This window comes from Oncorhynchus masou, chromosome 32, assembly GCF_036934945.1.
Source record: "Oncorhynchus masou masou isolate Uvic2021 chromosome 32, UVic_Omas_1.1, whole genome shotgun sequence".
In the NCBI taxonomy this organism is placed as follows: domain Eukaryota; kingdom Metazoa; phylum Chordata; class Actinopteri; order Salmoniformes; family Salmonidae; genus Oncorhynchus; species Oncorhynchus masou.
This window is the reverse complement of record NC_088243.1, coordinates 85,822,484-85,843,568: the sequence shown is the minus strand read 5'-3', so window position 1 is coordinate 85,843,568 and position 21,085 is coordinate 85,822,484. Positions and strand designations below refer to the sequence as shown.

General features: G+C 42.6%; 1 protein-coding gene across 2 annotated transcripts in view; it reads left to right on the top strand.

Moving 5' to 3' along the window:
* The first annotated feature begins 3,649 nt into the window (after positions 1-3,649).
* Positions 3,650-21,085, top strand: part of LOC135526748 (glycine receptor subunit alphaZ1-like) — an 89,386-nt gene continuing 71,950 nt past the window's right edge. The window contains exons 1-3 of one of the 2 annotated variants that reach the window (XM_064955373.1): positions 3,650-4,572; positions 13,350-13,373; positions 14,216-14,340. In XM_064955373.1, coding sequence (XP_064811445.1) covers positions 4,502-4,572; positions 13,350-13,373; positions 14,216-14,340 — 220 coding nt within the window. In that variant the 5' untranslated portion in view covers positions 3,650-4,501. The remainder of the gene's footprint in view (positions 4,573-13,349; positions 13,374-14,215; positions 14,341-21,085) is intronic. The other variant, XM_064955374.1, reaches the window with a different exon arrangement.

Genomic DNA, 21,085 nt, shown 5'->3' with positions numbered 1-21,085 from the left:
GTGGTCAGGCAGGCAGGTACAAATTTCAGAAAGAGGCAAGGGTCAAAACCAGGAGGACTAGAAAAAGGAGAATGCAAAAAGCAGAACGGGAAAATTGCTGGTTGACTTGGAAACATACAAGACGAACTGGCACAGAGAGACAAGAAACACAGGGATAAATGTACTGGTACAGAGAGACAGGAAACACAGGGATAAATGTACTGGTACAGAGATACAGGAAACACAGGGATAAATACACTGGTACAGAGAGACAGGAAACACAGGGATAAATGTACTGGTACAGAGAGACAGGAAACACAGGGATAAATACACTGGTACAGAGAGACAGGAAACACAGGGATAAATACACTGGTACAGAGAGACAAGAAACACAGGGATAAATACACTGGTACAGAGAGACAGGAAACACAGGGATAAATACACTGGTACAGAGAGACAGGAAACACAGGGATAAATACACTGGCACAGAGAGACAGGAAACACAGGGATAAATACACTGGTACAGAGAGACAGGAAACACAGGGATAAATACACTGGTACAGAGAGACAGGAAACACAGGGATAAATACACTGGTACAGAGAGACAGGAAACACAGGGATAAATACACTGGTACAGAGAGACAGGAAACACAGGGATAAATGTACTGGTACAGAGAGACAGGAAACACAGGGATAAATACACTGGCACAGAGAGACAGGAAACACAGGGATAAATACACTGGTACAGAGAGACAGGAAACACAGGGATAAATACACTGGTACAGAGAGACAGGAAACAGGGATAAATACACTGGTACAGAGAGACAGGAAACACAGGGATAAATACACTGGCACAGAGAGACAGGAAACACATGGATAAATACACTGGTACAGAGAGACAGGAAACACAGGGATAAATACACTGGTACAGAGAGACAGGAAACACAGGGATAAATACACTGGTACAGAGAGACAGGAAACACAGGGATAAATACACTGGCACAGAGAGACAGGAAACACATGGATAAATACACTGGTACAGAGAGACAGGAAACACAGGGATAAGTACACTGGGGAAAACAAGCGACACCTGGGTGGGGTGGAGACAATAATGAGGACAGGTTAAACAGATCAGGGTGTGACCGAGTAAACGCTGGTTCTACTCTTTTTGGACATTTTCTGGTGGAGAATAACAAGTCAACCCTGTTACCCATAGATAGACAGGCTAGAATAACAAGTCAACCCTGTTACCCATAGACAGGCTAGAATAACAAGTCAACCCTGTTACCCATAGATAGACAGGCTAGAATAACAAGTCAACCCTGTTACCCATAGATAGACAGTCTCGAATGTTACGGCTTTCTAGGTGGGAAGGAGAGTCGGACCAAAATGCGGCGTGTAGATTGCGATCCATGTTTAATAAACAAACGTAAAACACGAATCAATTACAAACACTACAAAACAAAGAACGTAACGAAAACCGAAACAGCCTATACTGGTGTAAATAAACACAGAACAAGGACATCAGGACACTAAGGACAATCACCCACGAAACACTCAAAGAATATGGCTGCCTAAATATGGTTCCCAATCAGAGACAACGATAAACACCTGCCTCTGATTGAGAACCACTTCAGACAGCCATAGACTTAACTAGAACACCCCACTAAGCTACAATCCCGATACAAACACACCACATACAAAATCCCATGCCACACCCTGGCCTGACCAAATAAATGTATTTATTTTTTATTTTATTTATTTCACCTTTATTTAACCGGGTAGGCAAGTTGAGAACAAGTTCTCATGAAATGAAGACAAACACAAAATACTTTGACCAGGGCGTGACATCGAATAACAAGTCAACCCTGTTACCCATAGATAGATAGGATAGAAATGTTTTAATCATTTCCTATGTTTTTGTGAAGCTTGCATTCAATTACCGCTCCCTGTTGCACACAACAAGCTTCCGTTCCCCCTGTCACAAGGGGATTCGTGGCTTATTAAAGAAGATGTCTTCATCCCAGTTACGGTCAACCTCTGTTACTTTATTTGGCGCTCAATTGGCACTTACTATATGCTTCTTGTATTCTCAAAAATGTACATAAAAGTACTGTAATTTAAGCTTTAAATCTATAAAGTGTTCTCCCTGCCTCATGGCATAATGTTTAGTATTGCAGGATGTTAGTTTTAAAACTGCAACAACAAAACATCGCTCTGCCCCGTGACAAAATGTGTAAAATTGCAGGATATTTGCTTGAAAACTTTAACATATTCTCTTCGATGCCAAGAGGCCTTTAAAATATATTTTCCCCAGGGCCAGAGACTTGGTTCGTCCAGCCATGCACTGCTGAAGTCACAGTTAAACTCTTTGTGTGTTGTATTGTTGTGAATCTCACTCGTGGTGTGTTCTGATTATGAGGGGTTTCTGGTGAATTTTCTATCACAAAAGGGGTCCTGGGACCCAAAAAGTTTGAGAACCCCTGGCCTAAGAGCATGATTTAAGGGGCCCTTAATAAACACAACTAGCTTATTCAATGACAGTGTTATGGGAAACTATGGCCAACTGTTTTCTACTTTTTTCAGAGCAAGAGCTAATTATTTTTAAGCTCAGTCATTTTCTTGATGTATTTATTCTGTTAGATAACTTCTTGGGTAATGGTAACTAGTGCACTCAGAATGGATGCAACACATTCATTATGTAATGGCATACTGTATTTAGGAAATGCTGGATGTTCAATCTCACAGCACAGCATTTATTTCACTTATCTCATCCAGGTAGTCGGCTGAAGAGTATAAATTAAATAAATCCTTGACTCACGTTTGCTATAATCTTACATCTCTATTGCGAAAAACGATTCGAACACTATCTGTCTCCTCAATAGGACAAGACGGAATCCTTTTGAATACTTGAAGACACCATATATCCAACCGTATTCCATTCGTTCTATCCCGTCCGCGTGTCACGTGATCTTTTGGTGACTGCGTTCGGAAAGAGAGCTGCAGGCATTAGAAACAGAATCACGTTTCAGTGGACAATGTGGACAGCGGTGCAGATGAAAAACCGCTACTGCAGAAACAGAAAGGGAGAGAGCCTCACTTTAGATGTCTGCATGGATGCAAAACAATATTGATTATACCAAAAAGATTTCACAGAAAAAACAAGTGGATAATAATGAACAAGATACTTTCTTTCTGGGTCCTTTCTTTTTTTGCCGCCCTTGCAACGCTCACTTATCAAAAGTAACCTACATGAACAGTGAAATAAAAAGGAAAAAATACTTCATGCCGGCTGACCCCCCCCCCCCCCCCCAAAAAAAGGAAAATAAATACAATTACATAATAATTGCTTAGTCGGTCCAATGATCATTTTAACATGTAAACCACTGTAGACACTGGGGTGTGTAAACAGTCGACTACACTAAAAAGTACATAGAAATATGATAACCTAACATTAGACAAATCATGGACTATTCTCTATTTCCATACCAATGCGCGGGACATTAAAACTCTCCAGATGACAACCCCTCTCTCCAATCCGAGCCGTAGCCTAACTAGTTTGAGCAACATGCCGACCAATGGCAACGTCATGTGGGCGTGTGTTCAAAGGTGAGGTGCTTTTTTGAGTTTAGTAAATGACTGCAGCAAGAAATACAGTGTTGGTCTGACGTGAGAGCGCTGAGCTATAGGAGGCAATGGAAGAAGAGGCTAATCGCATCCCGATTTCACTACATTTGACATTATTACGAGGAATCTAAATGCAAGAAGACGAAACCGAGTTGTGAGTCCCGAACTTGACCGGACAATGGAAGTAGCTCTCTGCAGCAGTTCCATCTCACCCCTGGGAGTCAACTACCGAGACACGGCGAGTACCTGCAGAAAAACATCAGTCAGCACCGCCGGGGTAACTACAACTACGTGTGGCTTGAAAGCAACACCTCTGATTTTGGGATGCATATAAGAGAAAGCGTTAAGAAAAAAACACTGACTACGTATGTATATATTTCGTGTAACAACTGTGCAATTCCGCTACTGATCTAGACGTAAGGGCTATACAGCCACGTAGTAAAACATCTTCTAAAATTGAGACATTCATTAAGACGCAGAGCACATGCATTGCCACATTTATCACTGAAGGAGGCATGTTGAAATTGACAAATTCCCCTTGTAACAAAATCCAAATGGATCGCATAGAATAAACGTCGGAAATATCTGTGATATCGTAGCCTAACGTGCTGTACCCTCAAAGCAACAATAACCTGGGCTGAGTGAAATTCCGCAAACCGCGTTTGCCGCTGTCCGTTGTCCTGAAAAAGTACTCATTATTTGGGTTATCCGAATCAATGACGGCGGTCTAAGGAAGAAGGTTTCATGGCCTGGGCGGTTATGAACATCTTGTGGTTTTCTTGTGACTCTGGAATCTGAAAAAAAACAACAGAAGAATTGTTCACCTTGGAGGTCCGAAATCATTAAAGAAATTGGAATTCTACTATTGGTACTCCTGGAGCTGTAGGTAGCCCGAATGAGACCGGCAAAAATGTTCCGAATAAACGCTCTCGGGATCTATTTGTGGGAAACAATAGTATTTTTCAGGTAAGGAACATTATTTATTGAGTTTAATGTGTTAAATACCATTTTGTTGTTCTCGTGTGGGCTGCAGTGTGGTCAGAATATGTCCCAACATAGCTTAACATGTCTTGACAAAAGTCTGAATGGAAATCTATCAACGCAGCCAATTGATTGGGTTTAATCACACGATTGTCAAAAGTTGCGTTGGCTTTATTATATATTTATGTAGGCCTAATCATTTCTCTATTGTGAGTGAGTTGCATTAAGTCACACGCTACATTACATCAAGATGTGTGTGAGAGAGACAGCGAGAGCTAATAGCGAACACTAGTGGTCATCAAACGCTAAACGACGTATTCTCTGATGAGGCATATGTTATCAACAGGCAAGTCAGAGTAAAGGAACTGAGTACACGCTCTCACACACATATCAGGGAAGTTTTGTTGTTGTTGGTGTGTGGGCCTATCCATCACCTACTCACTGAGAAGAGAAATGTCCTGTGTCTGTCTTCATTTCTCTCATGGGGCCAGCGCACTATATGTAAAAGTATTAGTCTCTATTCAACTATTGTGAATGAAATGAAAAAAAATCATGTTATTTAAAGACTTGGATATTTCACAGAATATATATATTGTAAATATGCTGGATGATGACTGTTTTGCTTTCTTCCAGTAACCACACAGTATATCCATCCTGACCAGTTGGAATATTCTAGTTTTGACATGATTGTCTTTGTATGAATGTAACGACTACTATCAAGCTCGTGATCCTCATACATGAAGTGTATTATTCTCTGTAAATGTGAACAGGGATATCTCCAATGTGCACATTGGAGGGGAGGCAGGTATTCTGTTCAGAGAACAGCTTCTCTCCCATTGGCCCAAACATGGCTCTTTGTCTTTGTTATGCATTGCATGTCTAATCAACATTACATTCAACATTCTAGAATCAAATGAATCATCAGAGTTCTTTTTTAGACGACTTTACATTCTATATTCTATTCTATAGTCCATTGGATTCCATGTCCATTCCTTGCAGACAGACAGTGTTTATTTAGCATTCTGGCCAGCGTGTTTAGCTAATGAAGTAGAATCAGGATTTTGCAGCCTCAGCTCCTACTGCTGAACTCTGCAGTTCTGCTTAATTGATATCTCTTTCCCAGTCTCAACCTAGACCCCCAGACCTCATTTCAAATGCAGACTTATTACCAAGAATTGATTACTTTGTCAATGTCAAAACAGCCTGATGAATGCACATTTTATACATGACTGTATATGCAAGCATCTATTTCCGTATAAAATACACATTTCTTTCTGTTCGTGTTTGTTTTTGGCCCATGTGGAAGGTTGCATGCTTGTTTAATGAATGACTATCAGATAAAGAATGCATTTGACACAGTAAGTGAAATCATTTCATTATCTAATTATAGCCTATGTCAGTCGATGTTCATTTGCAAAACATCTGGGAATACTAGTGCTCGTTCAATCAAAAATGAATGACAGGGTATATTCCCTACCAGTTTACCACCAGCCATGAAAACAGTGGGAGGAAATTGAGCATTTCAAGCATTCAAAACACATTCTATAACACAGTATATTACACACTATGCACTGTTTATTAAACAGGATATATACTGTATAGCCCATATTAAACAGGATATTCGCTGCGCAATCCATATTAAACAGGATATACACTGTATAGCCCATATTTAACAGGATATACGTTGCTTTCTGCAACATAGCACACCAATGTGTGGAAGTGAACATGTGGCCCAAATCCACTAACAAGAATCCCAGACCATCACTGGAGAATATGTACGCAGCAAATGTGTCCACACATAGTCTCTCGTGAATAAATAAATATTCACTGATTTAAATTACGTTAAAGGCCTTACACTACAATTAACACCTCACAACTGTGCAGAAATATGCTAGTCTCAACAGTGTAGAATGTGGCTATATGGTGTGTTTTGTTGGTTTTTATCATCTTGTATTTTATGGCCATCTTTGACACTCTGACACCATGACACATAAATGTTAGGGACGCATTACTCTCAGTTGAATAGTTAAATCAACCAAATAGATGCACGGTTTTCCACAGCAATATTGGAAATATGGAATCATTTATTTAGGCAAAAAAAAGTGTTGAATTGACACCTATGGATTTGTGTATCCGTAAACATTGCTTTCTATTGTGAACTGGGAAATGTAAAGCTAATCTATAATTGACTTGATGATAATTGAATGTATTCCCTCCAGTATCACCTGGTCTACAGGCTCATGGGTTGCAAAGGGTGGATATTTCACTGGAAACTTCCCAGTTTACCAGTAAACTACCAACATTTTGTTTTCTTTCAAGGATTGGATGTAATCTAGCACAATACATATTGCGGCCCTTTTGGGTACTTCATATTTTCACAGGTCTCTGTAATTATCTCTGGCCTTTATGACATAAAAAAATAAAAATAAATTAAAAAAATAATTAAATAACAGGATTTTCAAATAAAAATAGAGTGATAAAATATAATCCTACTAAATATAAACCGTTTTTTTTTGTGTGTGTGGGATTAGAGTGAACACCATTGTTGTTTAATATGATGGTCTCAGCATGAAACATCCTGTATATATTTGATTTATTTTACTATGTCAGTTTGTATTTGTTGTCAATGTTTTGGTGTTAAACCCGTGGCAGTCGTGATAAAAGTCAATAGTAGGAAAAGTTAGCAGAGTTAATTGATTGATTAGATGCTTTAAAAAAATGAATAATTAGGCTGTTTTCTGTTGAACCATTTTTTATATTTAACTAGGCAAGACAGTTAAGAACTAACTCTTATTTTCAATGACGGCCTAGGAACAGTGTGTTAACTGCCTTGTTCAGGGGGAGAACGACAGATTTGTGCCTTGTCAGCTCGGGGATTGCAAACTTGCAACCTTTCGGTTACTAGTCCAACGCTCTAACCACTAGGCTACCCTACCGCCCATATGGTCCAGCCACTAGAAACGCATTGACAATATGGACACAGATAAATATAAAAAATAAAAAAATAATTTTATATATGAATAATGTTTTTAAAAGTTATCCTAGTATAACTGACCAAAGATTGCCATAGATTGTCTGTTAATTACCAACATATCTGAAGATACCTGTAACTTTGGTAAACTACTGGTAACTTTGCGACCCTTCTCATGAAACACAACCTTGAGTTGACCTCGAACAGCAGAAAGCAGTGGCACTGCTTGCATGCACAGACACCAAAGCACCAGTTGTAATCCAATCACCTATAGAATTAGTCCTTTAAAACCTAATTTCATCACAGATTTTACACCCCATGTCTTTAATAAATGCTGCTGTATTTACACACACACCAGGCTGTTCAGCCACATCATGTTCATGGTGATGGTGATGGCAGTCACTTGTTTTCAGGTCAGATAGGCTTTATATATTTATGGTGTGTTTATCTGGGCCTCCCGAGTGGCTTGGCGGTCTAAGCACTGCATCTCAGTGCTAGAGGTGTCATTAAAGACCCTGGTTTAATTCCAGGCTCTTATCACAACTAGCTGTGATTGGGAGTCCCATACGGTGGCGCACAATTGGCCCAGCGTCGTAGGGTTTGGCCGAGGTAGGCCGTCATTGTAAATTGGAATTTGTTCTTAACTGATTTGCCTAGTTAAATAAAGGTTAAATTAAAAAATATAAATGTATTGTCAGAACAGGGCGGGAAAGGTGGATATATTTAGTTATAATTATTGAAGCCTCTAATGAAGACAAATTGACTGGCGTTCTCTACGATCACTTACAATCATCAATTTTATCCAGGTTAATTTCCAAAGCTTGATGTGTGGTAATACATTATTGATCAACGTAAAAAGACAGAGAGCACTATAAATAACATGGCTTATTATCAATGGTCTTACCTCTCTTTCTACTCAGTCATGGATAAATAAATGGAGGAATTCATAGCTCTGCATTCACTAAAACCTTTCAAACACAGATTATGTTCTAATATCCACACAGAACACAAGTTCCAATGCATGTCCAATATGTTGTTCTATACAGCATGCTGTACTGTACTGCATGCTGACATTGTACGGAGCATGAATTCATGTCATGTTTCACTTCTTCTTCTTTTTTCTTTTTTTCAGCTCAACACAACAACACCCCTAAAGACAAATGCATTACCTTATGCTACCCATGTTTGTCATTTGTTTTGTGTAATGTGTAATATGTATTTTTTAAATGATGATGATTTTGTCTCATTAACAGACATTATGTTAACAGTTTGTCCAGGTGAACAGAACTGCCCATCCCTCTTATCTGTGCCATGGACTGGGAGGGGATGAAGGCTTTGGTAGGGCTTTGATTTCTCAGAGAGTTCAAAAAAAACAAAAAAAGCAAGGATCGGATCAATTAGGATTGTAGTCTTCAGAGGATTTATTAAGAGCATAAGGAGGTAAACTTAAGGCTAATGATTGGTGCTCCACATTAAGGTATGCAGAGCTCAGAGACTGGGGTTATTTGCATATTATTCTCTCCATCGCTGGGAGTCAGCTGTTCTTTTACTGCTGCCTCAGCACCGGCCACACGGACCAGGCCTTTCCACAGTGGGCCGTGGCCTGGCCAAGCAAGCATTGATCAGAAATAATTCAAGTAAATCTAAACTTTGATCACGCAAAACCCAGGAATAAGTCACTCGGGACGGGAGAAGCCCAGACGGAAGGAAGGAAATCATAGATGATCTTCTTGATACCCCCCATGGGTGTAGAATCCTGATTCCTGTAGGTTTGAGTGGGATTGACTTCTAGGCCTATTGATTATGTGATTTAGTGTGTAAGTGGTCTATCCTACATTCATATATTATGTTTCTTAACCAAAGGGCCTCAATGATGTAAGGAGAAAGAGTGTGTTGGTCCCACATTTTCATGGTGCAAATTCATGTGGTTTTGTGGGGGTTTAACCTCCATAGATGTTGTGATTTGGTGTGATATCGATGCTACACATTCCTATTATACCAAACCCCCCAATAATGTAAGGAGACAGAGTGTGCCTGTCCCCTAATTTCACACTGTCAAACAGATTCCTGCGTGGCCCACAGCATGGGCCCATGCTCGCTGTCTAAGGCAATCATCTCTGTAGAGGACACTGTCTAATCTCTCTATGACTAATCTGATTGTGTTGTCAGTTCGAGGGTGTTTGTTCAATACTAAATTGAAACGCTTTTTCACAGCTTTAGAGTATGGTATTGTCTGTATTGCGTGAGTCCTAACAACAGTTTATTTCCAGCGCTTGATCCCTAGTACTAACCTCATGGTCACAGCCGACTATTGTGTTTAGGTGATTATAATAGGATTTCACCGTATTGTGTGGTAATTAACTGGTATTAGAATAATCCTTGATACACGGCATTATCTGCTCAAAGCAAATTCCACTCGAAATATTCTAGAATTCTAACAGTTCTAGAATTCTAACAGTTCTAGAATTCTAAGATTCTAAGAATTCTAGGCTATACATTCTAGACTTGTCTGTCTTGGTATGGATTGATATTGATGGTTAGTATAGAAGTGTAACTCTTAGGAATGTTCCATCAATGAACCATAATGCCAGCATTGATGGAAGAGATACAGTGATTTGGCAGACTTGACAGAAACTGTTAGGTCTGCAGATAGCTTCAGGTTATCAGTTGAGCCACCAGGGCTTCAGGGTATCAGTTGGACCACCAGGGCTTCAGGGTATCAGTTGAGCCACCAGGGTTTCAGGGTATCAGATGGATCACAAGGGTTTCAGGGTATCAGATGGATCACAAGGGTTTCAGGGTATCAGTTGGGCCACCAGGGTTTCAGGGTATCAGTTGAGCCAACAGGGTTAAAGGGTATCAGTTGGACCACCAGGGTTTCAGGGTATCAGTTGGGCCACCAGGGTTAAAGGGTATCAGTTGGACCACCAGGGTTTCAGGGTATCAGTTGGACCACCAGGGTTTCAGGGTATCAGTTGGACCACCAGGGTTTCAGGGTATCAGTTGGACCACCAGGGTTTCAGGGTATCAGTTGGGCCACCAGGGTTTCAGGGTATCAGTTAACCCACCAGGGCTGCTTTTGGCCGTCACAATCGTCACCTATTGTTGAAAATTACAGCTGCAACACTGATAGTGTTAACAGTTATCAACACTGTCCAGCCATCAGTGTGAGTATAGAATCAACTACTTTGGCAGTGATTCGGACAACATACTTGATGTGCCTTTCAAATGCCAAATTTCCAAAAATGACACAGCAGCAAAAACGCTAGCGAGGAACTATTGAAAATCTAGGAATGCTTCCAAAATGGCAGAGTATTCCCCACTTATACAATATAGTACACTACTGGTCAGAATCAGTGCCCTATGGGTTGCCATTGTACTATATAGGGTTCACATGCCATTTCTATGAAGCCTGATGCATGAAGCCAGTATTTAGAGAGTAGTGCTTGGCTGACCCAAGCAGCAGCCTCTGGGGTAGTTGGTGACTGCCCATGTGACAGTAGCAGCAGCACAGCCTGGCCAGTGACCTGGCAGTTAGGGTGGCCCACCCACACACAGACTGGTAGCAGTATGGAGAGACATGGGAGACTGTGACCTTCCTCGTTTACAGTACTTCAGTGTTCTGTGTCCATCCTCTTCTGATGGGGGCAGTTGGTTAGTATGTTAGTCTACTGATGGGGGGGGGGGCAGTTGGTTCATATGTTAGTCTACTGATGGGGCAGTTGGTTCATGTGTTAGTCTACTGATGGGGGGGCAGTTGGTTCATATGTTAGTCTAGTGATGGGGCAGTTGGTTCATATGTTAGTCTTTTGATGGGGGGGGGGGCAGTTGGTTCATATGTTAGTCTAGTGATGGGGGCAGTTGGTTCATATGTTAGTCTACTGATGGGGGCAGTTGGTTCATATGTTAGTCTACTGATGGGGGCAGTTGGTTCATATGTTAGTCTACTGATGGGGCAGTTGGTTCATATGTTAGTCTACTGATGGGGTAGTTGGTTCATATGTTAATCTACTGATGGGGGCAGTTGGTTCATATGTTAGTCTAGTGATGGAGGGGCAGTTGGTTCATATGTTAGTCTAGTGATGGAGGGGCAGTTGGTTCATATGTTAGTCTACTGATGGGGGCAGTTGGTTCATATGTTAGTCTAGTGATGGGGGCAGTTGGTTAGTATGTTAGTCTACTGATGGGGGGGCAGTTGGTTCATATGTTAGTCTAGTGATGGCGGGGCAGTTGGTTCATATGTTAGTCTAGTGATGGAGGGGCAGTTGGTTCATATGTTAGTCTACTGATGGGGGCAGTTGGTTCATATGTTAGTCTAGTGATGGAGGGGCAGTTGGTTCATATGTTTGTCTAGTGATGGGGGCAGTTGGTTAGTATGTTAGTCTACTGATGGGGGGGCAGTTGGTTCATATGTTAGTCTACTGATGGGGGCAGTTGGTTCATATGTTAGTCTACTGATGGGGGCAGTTGGTTCATATGTTAGTCTACTGATGGGGGCAGTTGGTTAGTATGTTAGTCTACTGATGGGGGCAGTTGGTTCATATGTTAGTCTAGTGATGGGGGCAGTTGGTTAGTATGTTAGTCTACTGATGGGGGGGCAGTTGGTTCATATGTTAGTCTAGTGATGGCGGGGCAGTTGGTTCATATGTTAGTCTAGTGATGGAGGGGCAGTTGGTTCATATGTTAGTCTACTGATGGGGGCAGTTGGTTCATATGTTAGTCTAGTGATGGAGGGGCAGTTGGTTCATATGTTAGTCTACTGATGGGGGCAGTTGGTTCATATGTTAGTCTACTGATGGGGGCAGTTGGTTCATATGTTAGTCTACTGATGGGGCAGTTGGTTCATATGTTAGTCTACTGATGGGGGGGGCAGTTGGTTCATATGTTAGTCTAGTGATGGGGGGCAGTTGGTTAGTATGTTAGTCTACTGATGGGGGCAGTTGGTTCATATGTTAGTCTACTGATGGGGCAGTTGGTTCATATGTTAGTCTACTGATGGGGGGGGCAGTTGGTTCATATGTTAGTCTAGTGATGGGGGGGCAGTTGGTTAGTATGTTAGTCTACTGATGGGGGCAGTTGGTTCATATGTTAGTCTAGTGATGGGGGCAGTTGGTTCATATGTTAGTCTACTGATGGGGGCAGTTGGTTCATATGTTAGTCTACTGATGGGGGCAGTTGGTTAGTATGTTAGTCTACTGATGGGGGCAGTTGGTTAGTATGTTAGTCTAGTGATGGGGGCAGTTGGTTCATATGTTAGTCTACTGATGGGGGGGGGCAGTTGGTTCATATGTTAGTCTACTGATGGGGGGGGGGCAGTTGGTTCATATGTTAGTCTACTGATGGGGGCAGTTGGTTCATATGTTAGTCTACTGATGGGGCAGTTGGTTCATATGTTAGTCTACTGATGGGGCAGTTGGTTCATATGTGTAGGAATACCTTTTGAGCTGACATGACAAAATATGACCTTTGTTGTTGGGTTAATGATCACAGTTGTATATTTTTTTAAAGGCTTGTCGTTGGTGTTATTATCACATGATGTCGTGTGATGTCAGTTGTATTTTGCGGTGGTGGTTACTGTAACATGTTTGTTATTTTCTTTCTCCTCATCTCATCTATTTCATCTCATCTATTTAATCTGTTTCAGAAGACTGCATGCATGAAACATTAAATGGAAAAGCCACCCCTGGTCATCATCTGTCATCCTAATTATCCATCAGAGGTTCATTCTGGATATGCAAATTCTCCCTGCACCAAACAATTGGGAAGTAATTAACCTATTCTCTGTTTTCAGCTTTCTTTTTGGAGCTATAAGTTGGTATGTTTTTTGGTATTTTCGAAAAACGTTGATTATTTTATTATCCTGTCATCATAGGAAATGGATTGTGAGGTTACTGATAGTAAACCCTGCTTTTTATTCTGTGTATGGAATGTTAATATTATTTTGTTGATGGATTTAAAAAAGAAAATACTAAAAAATCCATGTAGATGAGATATGTAGAACATATCCAGTAAGCATACCGTTCTGTGTTGTAGGCTACGGTGTGAGGGAGTCAAATAACAACAACTTAATGGATAATCAATATTATCTGAGCATATAACTCATGCAGCGGATACTTCCTAAAACGTTGATACTTTGCTCATGGAGCTAGTCAAACTGCTATATATTTATCTGGAAGGCAAGTAAAGTAGTGGACTTCCTATTGATTCACAGTATCTAGCAAATGGACACGTGAAGGGAATCAGTAATGGTAGCATCCCTCAGAAGAAAATCCTTGTTGGATTGGATTACTCTCAGAATGCTGCTATATATGACAACAACTCACCATTCAAATCTCAGTTGTGCACCCATCTCTCTCTCTCTCTCCCTCCCTCCATCTCTCTCTCTCTCTCTCTCTCTCTCTCTCTCTCTCTGTCTCTCTCTCTTTCTTTCTCTCTCTCTATCTCTCTTCCTCTCTCTCTCTCCCTCCCTCCATCTCTCTCTCTCTCTCTCTCTCTCTCTCTCTCTGTCTCTCTCTCTTTCTTTCTCTCTCTCTATCTCTCTCTCTCTCTCTCTCTCTCCCTACTTTTCCTTTCTTTTTCTCTCTCTCTCTCTCTCTCTCTCTCTCTCTCTCTCTCTCTCTCTCTCTCTCTCTCTCTCTCTCTCTCTTCTGTCTCTAGCTTGGCAGCCTCTAAAGAATCCGCGGCTCGAAAAGCCGCCTCCCCGATGCCTCCCTCTGAGTTCCTGGACAAACTCATGGGTAAAGTTTCGGGTTACGATGCAAGAATCAGACCTAATTTCAAAGGTAGGAGAAGCCACCAAGACACAGTGGGATAAAACAGGAATGTAGCCAAGCACAACCAGAAATAACATATTCCAGTCAGGATAGTAAAGAGAGGACGGTGTAGTTAAACTATGAAATCTATATAATATCAATATATATGATATCTTTATTTTACTATTGATTTGGGCTTTAGCAAATAATTCTGATTTAAATGAGTTGGTTCTTTGAATACGTTATCCGAGTGAGGTCATTTTCACACATTAAACTTTTTAACACTTTTTACACCTTAAACACTTTAACACTTTTAAAGTGTAGAATATTGAATTAGGCTGTTACGATGTTCACAAGTCCTCCATATATTTACAGGATGTGGCTACAATGAAATGGAGTCATGTTATTATTTTGGCTACATTCCTGTTTAAACGTCACAACCGTCTCAATGTCCTGAATGTCTGTTTGGTGGTTATACTGTAGGCAGTGTGTTGCTAAACATGTTTTCCGTAACGTTAAAAGTGACCTTTCCCTATATGGAAGCACCCATAAAGATACATGTCAGAGGTGTCCGTATTGAACTATGGTCAGCAATAAAGCCTTGTTATGACGACTCAGTCCAAGCTATGATGTTCAATGGTGGAGCACCGTCGTGGCAACCCTCCAAATGTATCAACCCCAAAATTCCAAAATTGTTTGAAAGAACATAATTTTGATGAGAGTTCCTCTATTTTACAATAATTTTTTTCTCTAGTATTAATACCACCATTTTTTTCTGTACATCCTTATCTGAGGTGGTATAATTTACATGCTTCATGGTTTACAAAACATGTATATATATATATATATATATATATATAAAAATATATCTTTTTTTATATTCCCATCACAATTATGGAATGAATAACATAATAATGAGACAAAAAAGTGAATCCAATGTTCTGCATGAGAAACCACTCCCACAAGCAACCCGTTTCCATACCATACACTGAGATGAGCATGGTTTCTGAAGACAATTGAAATAATTTGATTCTGATTATCTATCTAAGATACATGCTTTGATACTCTGCAAATATTTCACGTTAACTAACTACCATGGGACTGCTACTCTGTGTCCGTGTTTAACATGTAACATGATGTTTTGGCCCCAGAATGGCTCTGCCTTTTACAGGTATATTACATGTGATATCCATGAGTATGATATCTCAGTATATGCAGTACTGAATCCAGGAGTGTTTGCTGTGACTAAGCATGAATTATTCAGCCTGCTGGAGTTGCAAAACCACATCTACTCATACAGTTAGACTACATAACGTCTCTTCACTTCGCTCACGATGTTCACTGCAACAACGACGAACAACAAAACATCCTTGCTTTGCTGTCTAAACTGTTTTATGTAGAGGCTTTGTATGAATGTATTGAATGTAATTTTTTTGAGACGACGTCTCAATTCACAATGATAACATTGATGACACTGATAACACTGATGACATTGATAACACTGATGACACTGATAACACTGATGACATTGATAACACTGATGACACTGATGACACTGATAACACTGATTACATTGATAACACTGATGACACTGATAACACTGATAACACTGATAACACTGATGACACTGATGACAATGATAACACTGATGACACTGATGACATTGATAACACTGATGACAATGATAACATTGATGACATTGTGACGGATTATAGGATGCACTGGCTTGTCTGACCTGTAGAGTTCTGCTTTCAGCTAAACCTACTACATCACCGTTATAGTACACTGCCCAGAGAAAGTGCTCACTACAGGATCCGCTCAGCCTCAGTGGGCTTGTCAAGTGCTTTCATACAAAAAGCACAATAGCAGTTTTCATGCTGGTGAGTGTAAATAGGGTCAGATATTTGCTAAAAACTCCAATGAAAGATAACAGTATTCTAATGTAAAAAGGTCTTTGCATATTAAGGGAAAATACATGACTTTACGTAATGAATAATGTTAATCATATGACTAGTGTGAGGCGAAAGGCCTATTGTCATGGGATGGAACAATGTGAGATAGATTCAGAGGTTAGTCATGGCTGTCAGGTCAACACTGTATTGTAGTGTGAGTGGTAGACTCACTCATTCAAGCAGTCCCTCTCCCATCCCTGCCAGCCAAACACATGAATCCCATTCATGAAATAAACAGGCTGGCAGGTCATTTCTTAATAATGAACGTCTGTTCAAAGACTAAGAAACATCTTTAGTCAGAGCTCCGAGAATGATGGGGGGTCGTTTATTAGATATTCAGTAAACACAATGGAATGTTTGAACTGCTATGTTCTTTCGAGAATTAGAATGGCAAAAATATTGTTTATAGAATTGTAAAACTGCAGAGGCATTCTTTAGAACGTTAGAAGGCCTTCTTTAGAACATAAAAATGTTGAACGTTAGAACACATTCATTAGAACATTAGAATGTTAGAAGGCCTTCTTTAGAAAATTAGAATGTTAGAATTTAGAAGGCATTCTTTAGAACATTCAAACGTTAGAAGGCATTCTTTAGAACATTAGAAGGCATTCTTTAGAACATTAGAATGTTAGAAGGCCTTCTTTACAACATCAGAACATTAGAAGGCATTCTTTAGAACATAAGAATGTTGAACGTTAGAACACATTCATTAGAACATTAGAATGTTAGAAGGCCTTCTTTAGAAAATTAGAATGTTAGAATTTAGAAGGCATTCTTTAGAACATTCAAACGTTAGAAGGCATTCTTTAGAACATTTGAAGGCATTCTTTAGAACATTAGAATGTTAGAAGGCCTTCTTTACAACATCAGAACATTAGAAGGCATTCTTTAGAACATAAGAATGTTGAACGTTAGAACACATTCATTAGAACATTAGAATGTTAGAAGGCCTTCTTTAGAAAATTAGAATGTTAGAATTTAGAAGGCATTCTTTAGAACATTCAAACGTTAGAAGGCATTATTTAGAACATTAGAAGGCATTCTTTAGAACATTAGAATGTTAGAAGGCCTTCTTTACATCATCAGAACATTAGAAGGCATTCTTTAGAACATAAGAATGTTGAACGTTAGAACACATTCATTAGAACATTAGAATGTTAGAACGTTAGAAGGCTTTCTTTAGAACGTTAGAAGGCCTTCTTTAGAATATTAGAATGTTAGAACGTTAGAAGGCATTCTTTAGAACATTTAAACGTTAGAAGGCATTCTTTAGAACATAAGAATGTTGAACGTTAGAACACATTCTTTACAACATTAGAACGTTAGAAGGCCTTCTTTAGAACATTAGATTGTTACAACGTTAGAAGACATTCTTTAGAACATTAGAATGTTAGAAGGCATTCTTTAGAACGCTAGAAGGAATTCTTTAGAACATTAGAACATTAGAATGCATTGTTTAGAACATTTGAATTTTAGAATGATAGAAGGCATTCTTTAGAACATTAGAATGCTACAACGTTAGAAGGCATTCTTTAGAACATTAGAGTGTTAGAATGTTAGAAGCCATTCTTTAGAACATTAGAACGTTAGAAGGCATTATTTGGAACATTAGAACGTTAGAAGGTTCTCTGTAGGTCTAACAACGGAGCACACCTCCTCAATCTACCACCACCTCTGCTATTGTGGAGGCACAGCAAGAGTGAAAAACAGGGAGAGAAAGAGCAGAGAATTGCCTGAAGCTACGAATGTGCTGGCATGAGAGGAAATTATGCTGATCATGACTGGGACTCACTGTGGGGAAGCCTTCTAATTGATTTAGCAGGATCTCTATTGGAATGGAAAATAGGAAATATCCTTCTGACACATTTGGGACCTCCCATGTATGGTCTATGAGTTTATGTTTTATATTTAATTCATTACACTTTAACGTTCAATCTCTAACATCGGCTAAGAAGGTTAAGATAGTCCTCTCAACACCCCCCCCCCACACACACCTGTTCTCCCCTTCCCAACCCCCCAACACACCTGCTCTCCCCTTCCCAACCCCCCAACACACCTGCTCTCCCCTTCCCAACCCCCCAACACACCTACTCTCCCCTTCCCAACCCCCCAACACACCTGCTCTCCCCTTCCCAACCCCCAACGCACCTACTCTCCCCTTCCCAACCCCCCAACACACCTGTTCTCCCCTTCCCAACCCCCCAACACACCTACTCTCCCCTTCCCAACCCCCCAACACACCTGCTCTCCCCTTCCCAACCCCCCAACACACCTACTCTCCCCTTCCCAACCCCCCAACACACCTACTCTCCCCTTCCCAACCCCCCAACACACCTACTCTCCCCTTCCCAACCCCCCAACACACCTGCTCTCCCCTTCCCAACCCCCAACACACCTACTCTCCCCTTCCCAACCCCCCAACACACCTGCTCTCCCCTTCCCAACCCCCCAACACACCTGCTCTCCCCTTCCCAAACCCCAACACACCTACTTTCCCCTTCCCAACCCCCCAACACACCTACTCTCCCCTTCCCAACCCCCCAACACACCTACTCTCTCCTTCCCAACCCCCCAACACACCTACTCTCCAATTCCCAACCCCCCAACACACCTGCTCTCCCCTTCCCAACCCCCCAACACACCTGCTCTCCCCTTCCCAACCCCCCAACACACCTGCTCTCCCCTTCCCAACCCCCCAACACACCTACTCTCCCCTTCCCAACCCCCCAACACACCTGTTCTCCCCTTCCCAACCCCCCAACACACCTGCTCTCCCCTTCCCAACCCCCCAACACACCTGCTCTCCCCTTCCCAACCCCCCAACACACCTACTCTCCCCTTCCCAACCCCCCAACACACCTGCTCTCCCCTTCCCAACCCCCCAACACACCTACTCTCCAATTCCCAACCCCCAACACACCTGTTCTCCCCTTCCCAACCCCCAACACACCTGCTCTCCCCTTCCCAACCCCTCAACGCACCTACTCTCCCCTTCCCAACCCCCAACACACCTGCTCTCCCCTTCCCAACCCCCAACACACCTACTCTCTCCTTCCCAACCCCCAACACACCTGCTCTCCCCTTCCCAACCCCCCAACACACCTGCTCTCCCCTTCCCAACCCCCCAACACACCTACTCTCTCCTTCCCAACCCCCAACACACCTGCTCTCCCCTTCCCAACCCCCCAACACACCTACTCTCCAATTCCCAACCCCCCAACACACCTACTCTCCCCTTCCCAACCCCCAACACACCTACTCTCTCCTTCCCAACCCCCAACACACCTGCTCTCCCCTTCCCAACCCCCAACACACCTGCTCTCCCCTTCCCAACCCCCCAACACACCTACTCTCTCCTTCCCAACCCCCAACACACCTGCTCTCCCCTTCCCAACCCCCCAACACACCTACTCTCCAATTCCCAACCCCCCAACACACCTACTCTCCCCTTCCCAACCCCCAACACACCTGCTCTCCCCTTCCCAACCCCCAACACACCTGCTCTCCCCTTCCCAACCCCCCCCAACACACCTACTCTCCCTCCCCAACCCTCCCAACACACCTACTCCCCCTACTCTCCCCTTCCCAACCCCCCAACACACCTACTCTCCCCTTCCCAACCCCCCAACACACCTACTCTCCCCTACCCAACCCCCAACACACCTGCTCTCCCCTACCCAACCCCCAACACACCTACTCTCCAATTCCCAACCCCCCAACACACCTGCTCTCCCCTTCCCAACCCCCCAACACACCTACTCTCCCCTACCCAACCCCCAACACACCTACTCTCCAATTCCCAACCCCCCAACACACCTACTCTCCAATTCCCAACCCCCCAACACACCTGCTCTCCCCTTCCCAACCCCCCAACACACCTACTCTCCAATTCCCAACCCCCCAACACACCTACTCTCCAATTCCCAACCCCCCAACACACCTGCTCTCCCCTTCCCAACCCCCCAACACACCTACTCTCCAATTCCCAATTCCCAACCCCCAACACACCTGCTCTCCCCTTCCCAACCCCCCAACACACCTACTCTCCCCTTCCCAACCCCCCAACACACCTGCTCTCCCCTTCCCAACCCCCCAACACACCTACTCTCCAATTCCCAACCCCCAACACACCTGCTCTCCCCTTCCCAACCCCCCAACACACCTACTCTCCAATTCCCAACCCCCCAACACACCTGCTCTCCCCTTCCCAACCCCCCAACACACCTACTCTCCCCTTCCCGACCCCCAACACACCTGCTCTCCCCTTCCCAACCCCCAACACACCTGCTCTCCCCTTCCCAACCCCCCAACACACCTGCTCTCCTCTTCCCAACCCCCCAACACACCTACTCTCCCCTTCCCAACCCCCCAACACACCTGCTCTCCCCTTCCCAACCCCCCCAACACACATACTTTCCCCTCCCCAACCCTCCCAACACACCTACTCCCCCCTACTCTCCCCTTCCCAACCCCCCAACACACCTACTCTCCCCTCCCCAACTCCCCCCACGCGCCACCTCTCCCCTTCTCAATACCCCCCCACACACCAGTCAGTCAGACAGCCAGTCAGAGAGTCAATCAGTCAGTCAGTCAGTCATACAGTCAGACAGTCCGTCAGACAGCCAATCAGACAGCCAGTCAGTCAGTCCATTCAGACAGTCAGTCAATCAGACAGTCAGACAGTCAATCAGTCAATCAGTCATACAGTCAGACAGTCCGTCAGACAGCCAATCAGTCAATCAGTCAGTCAGCCCATTCAGACAGTCAGTCAGTACATTCAGACAGTCAGTCAATCAGACAGTCAATCAGTCATACAGTCAGAC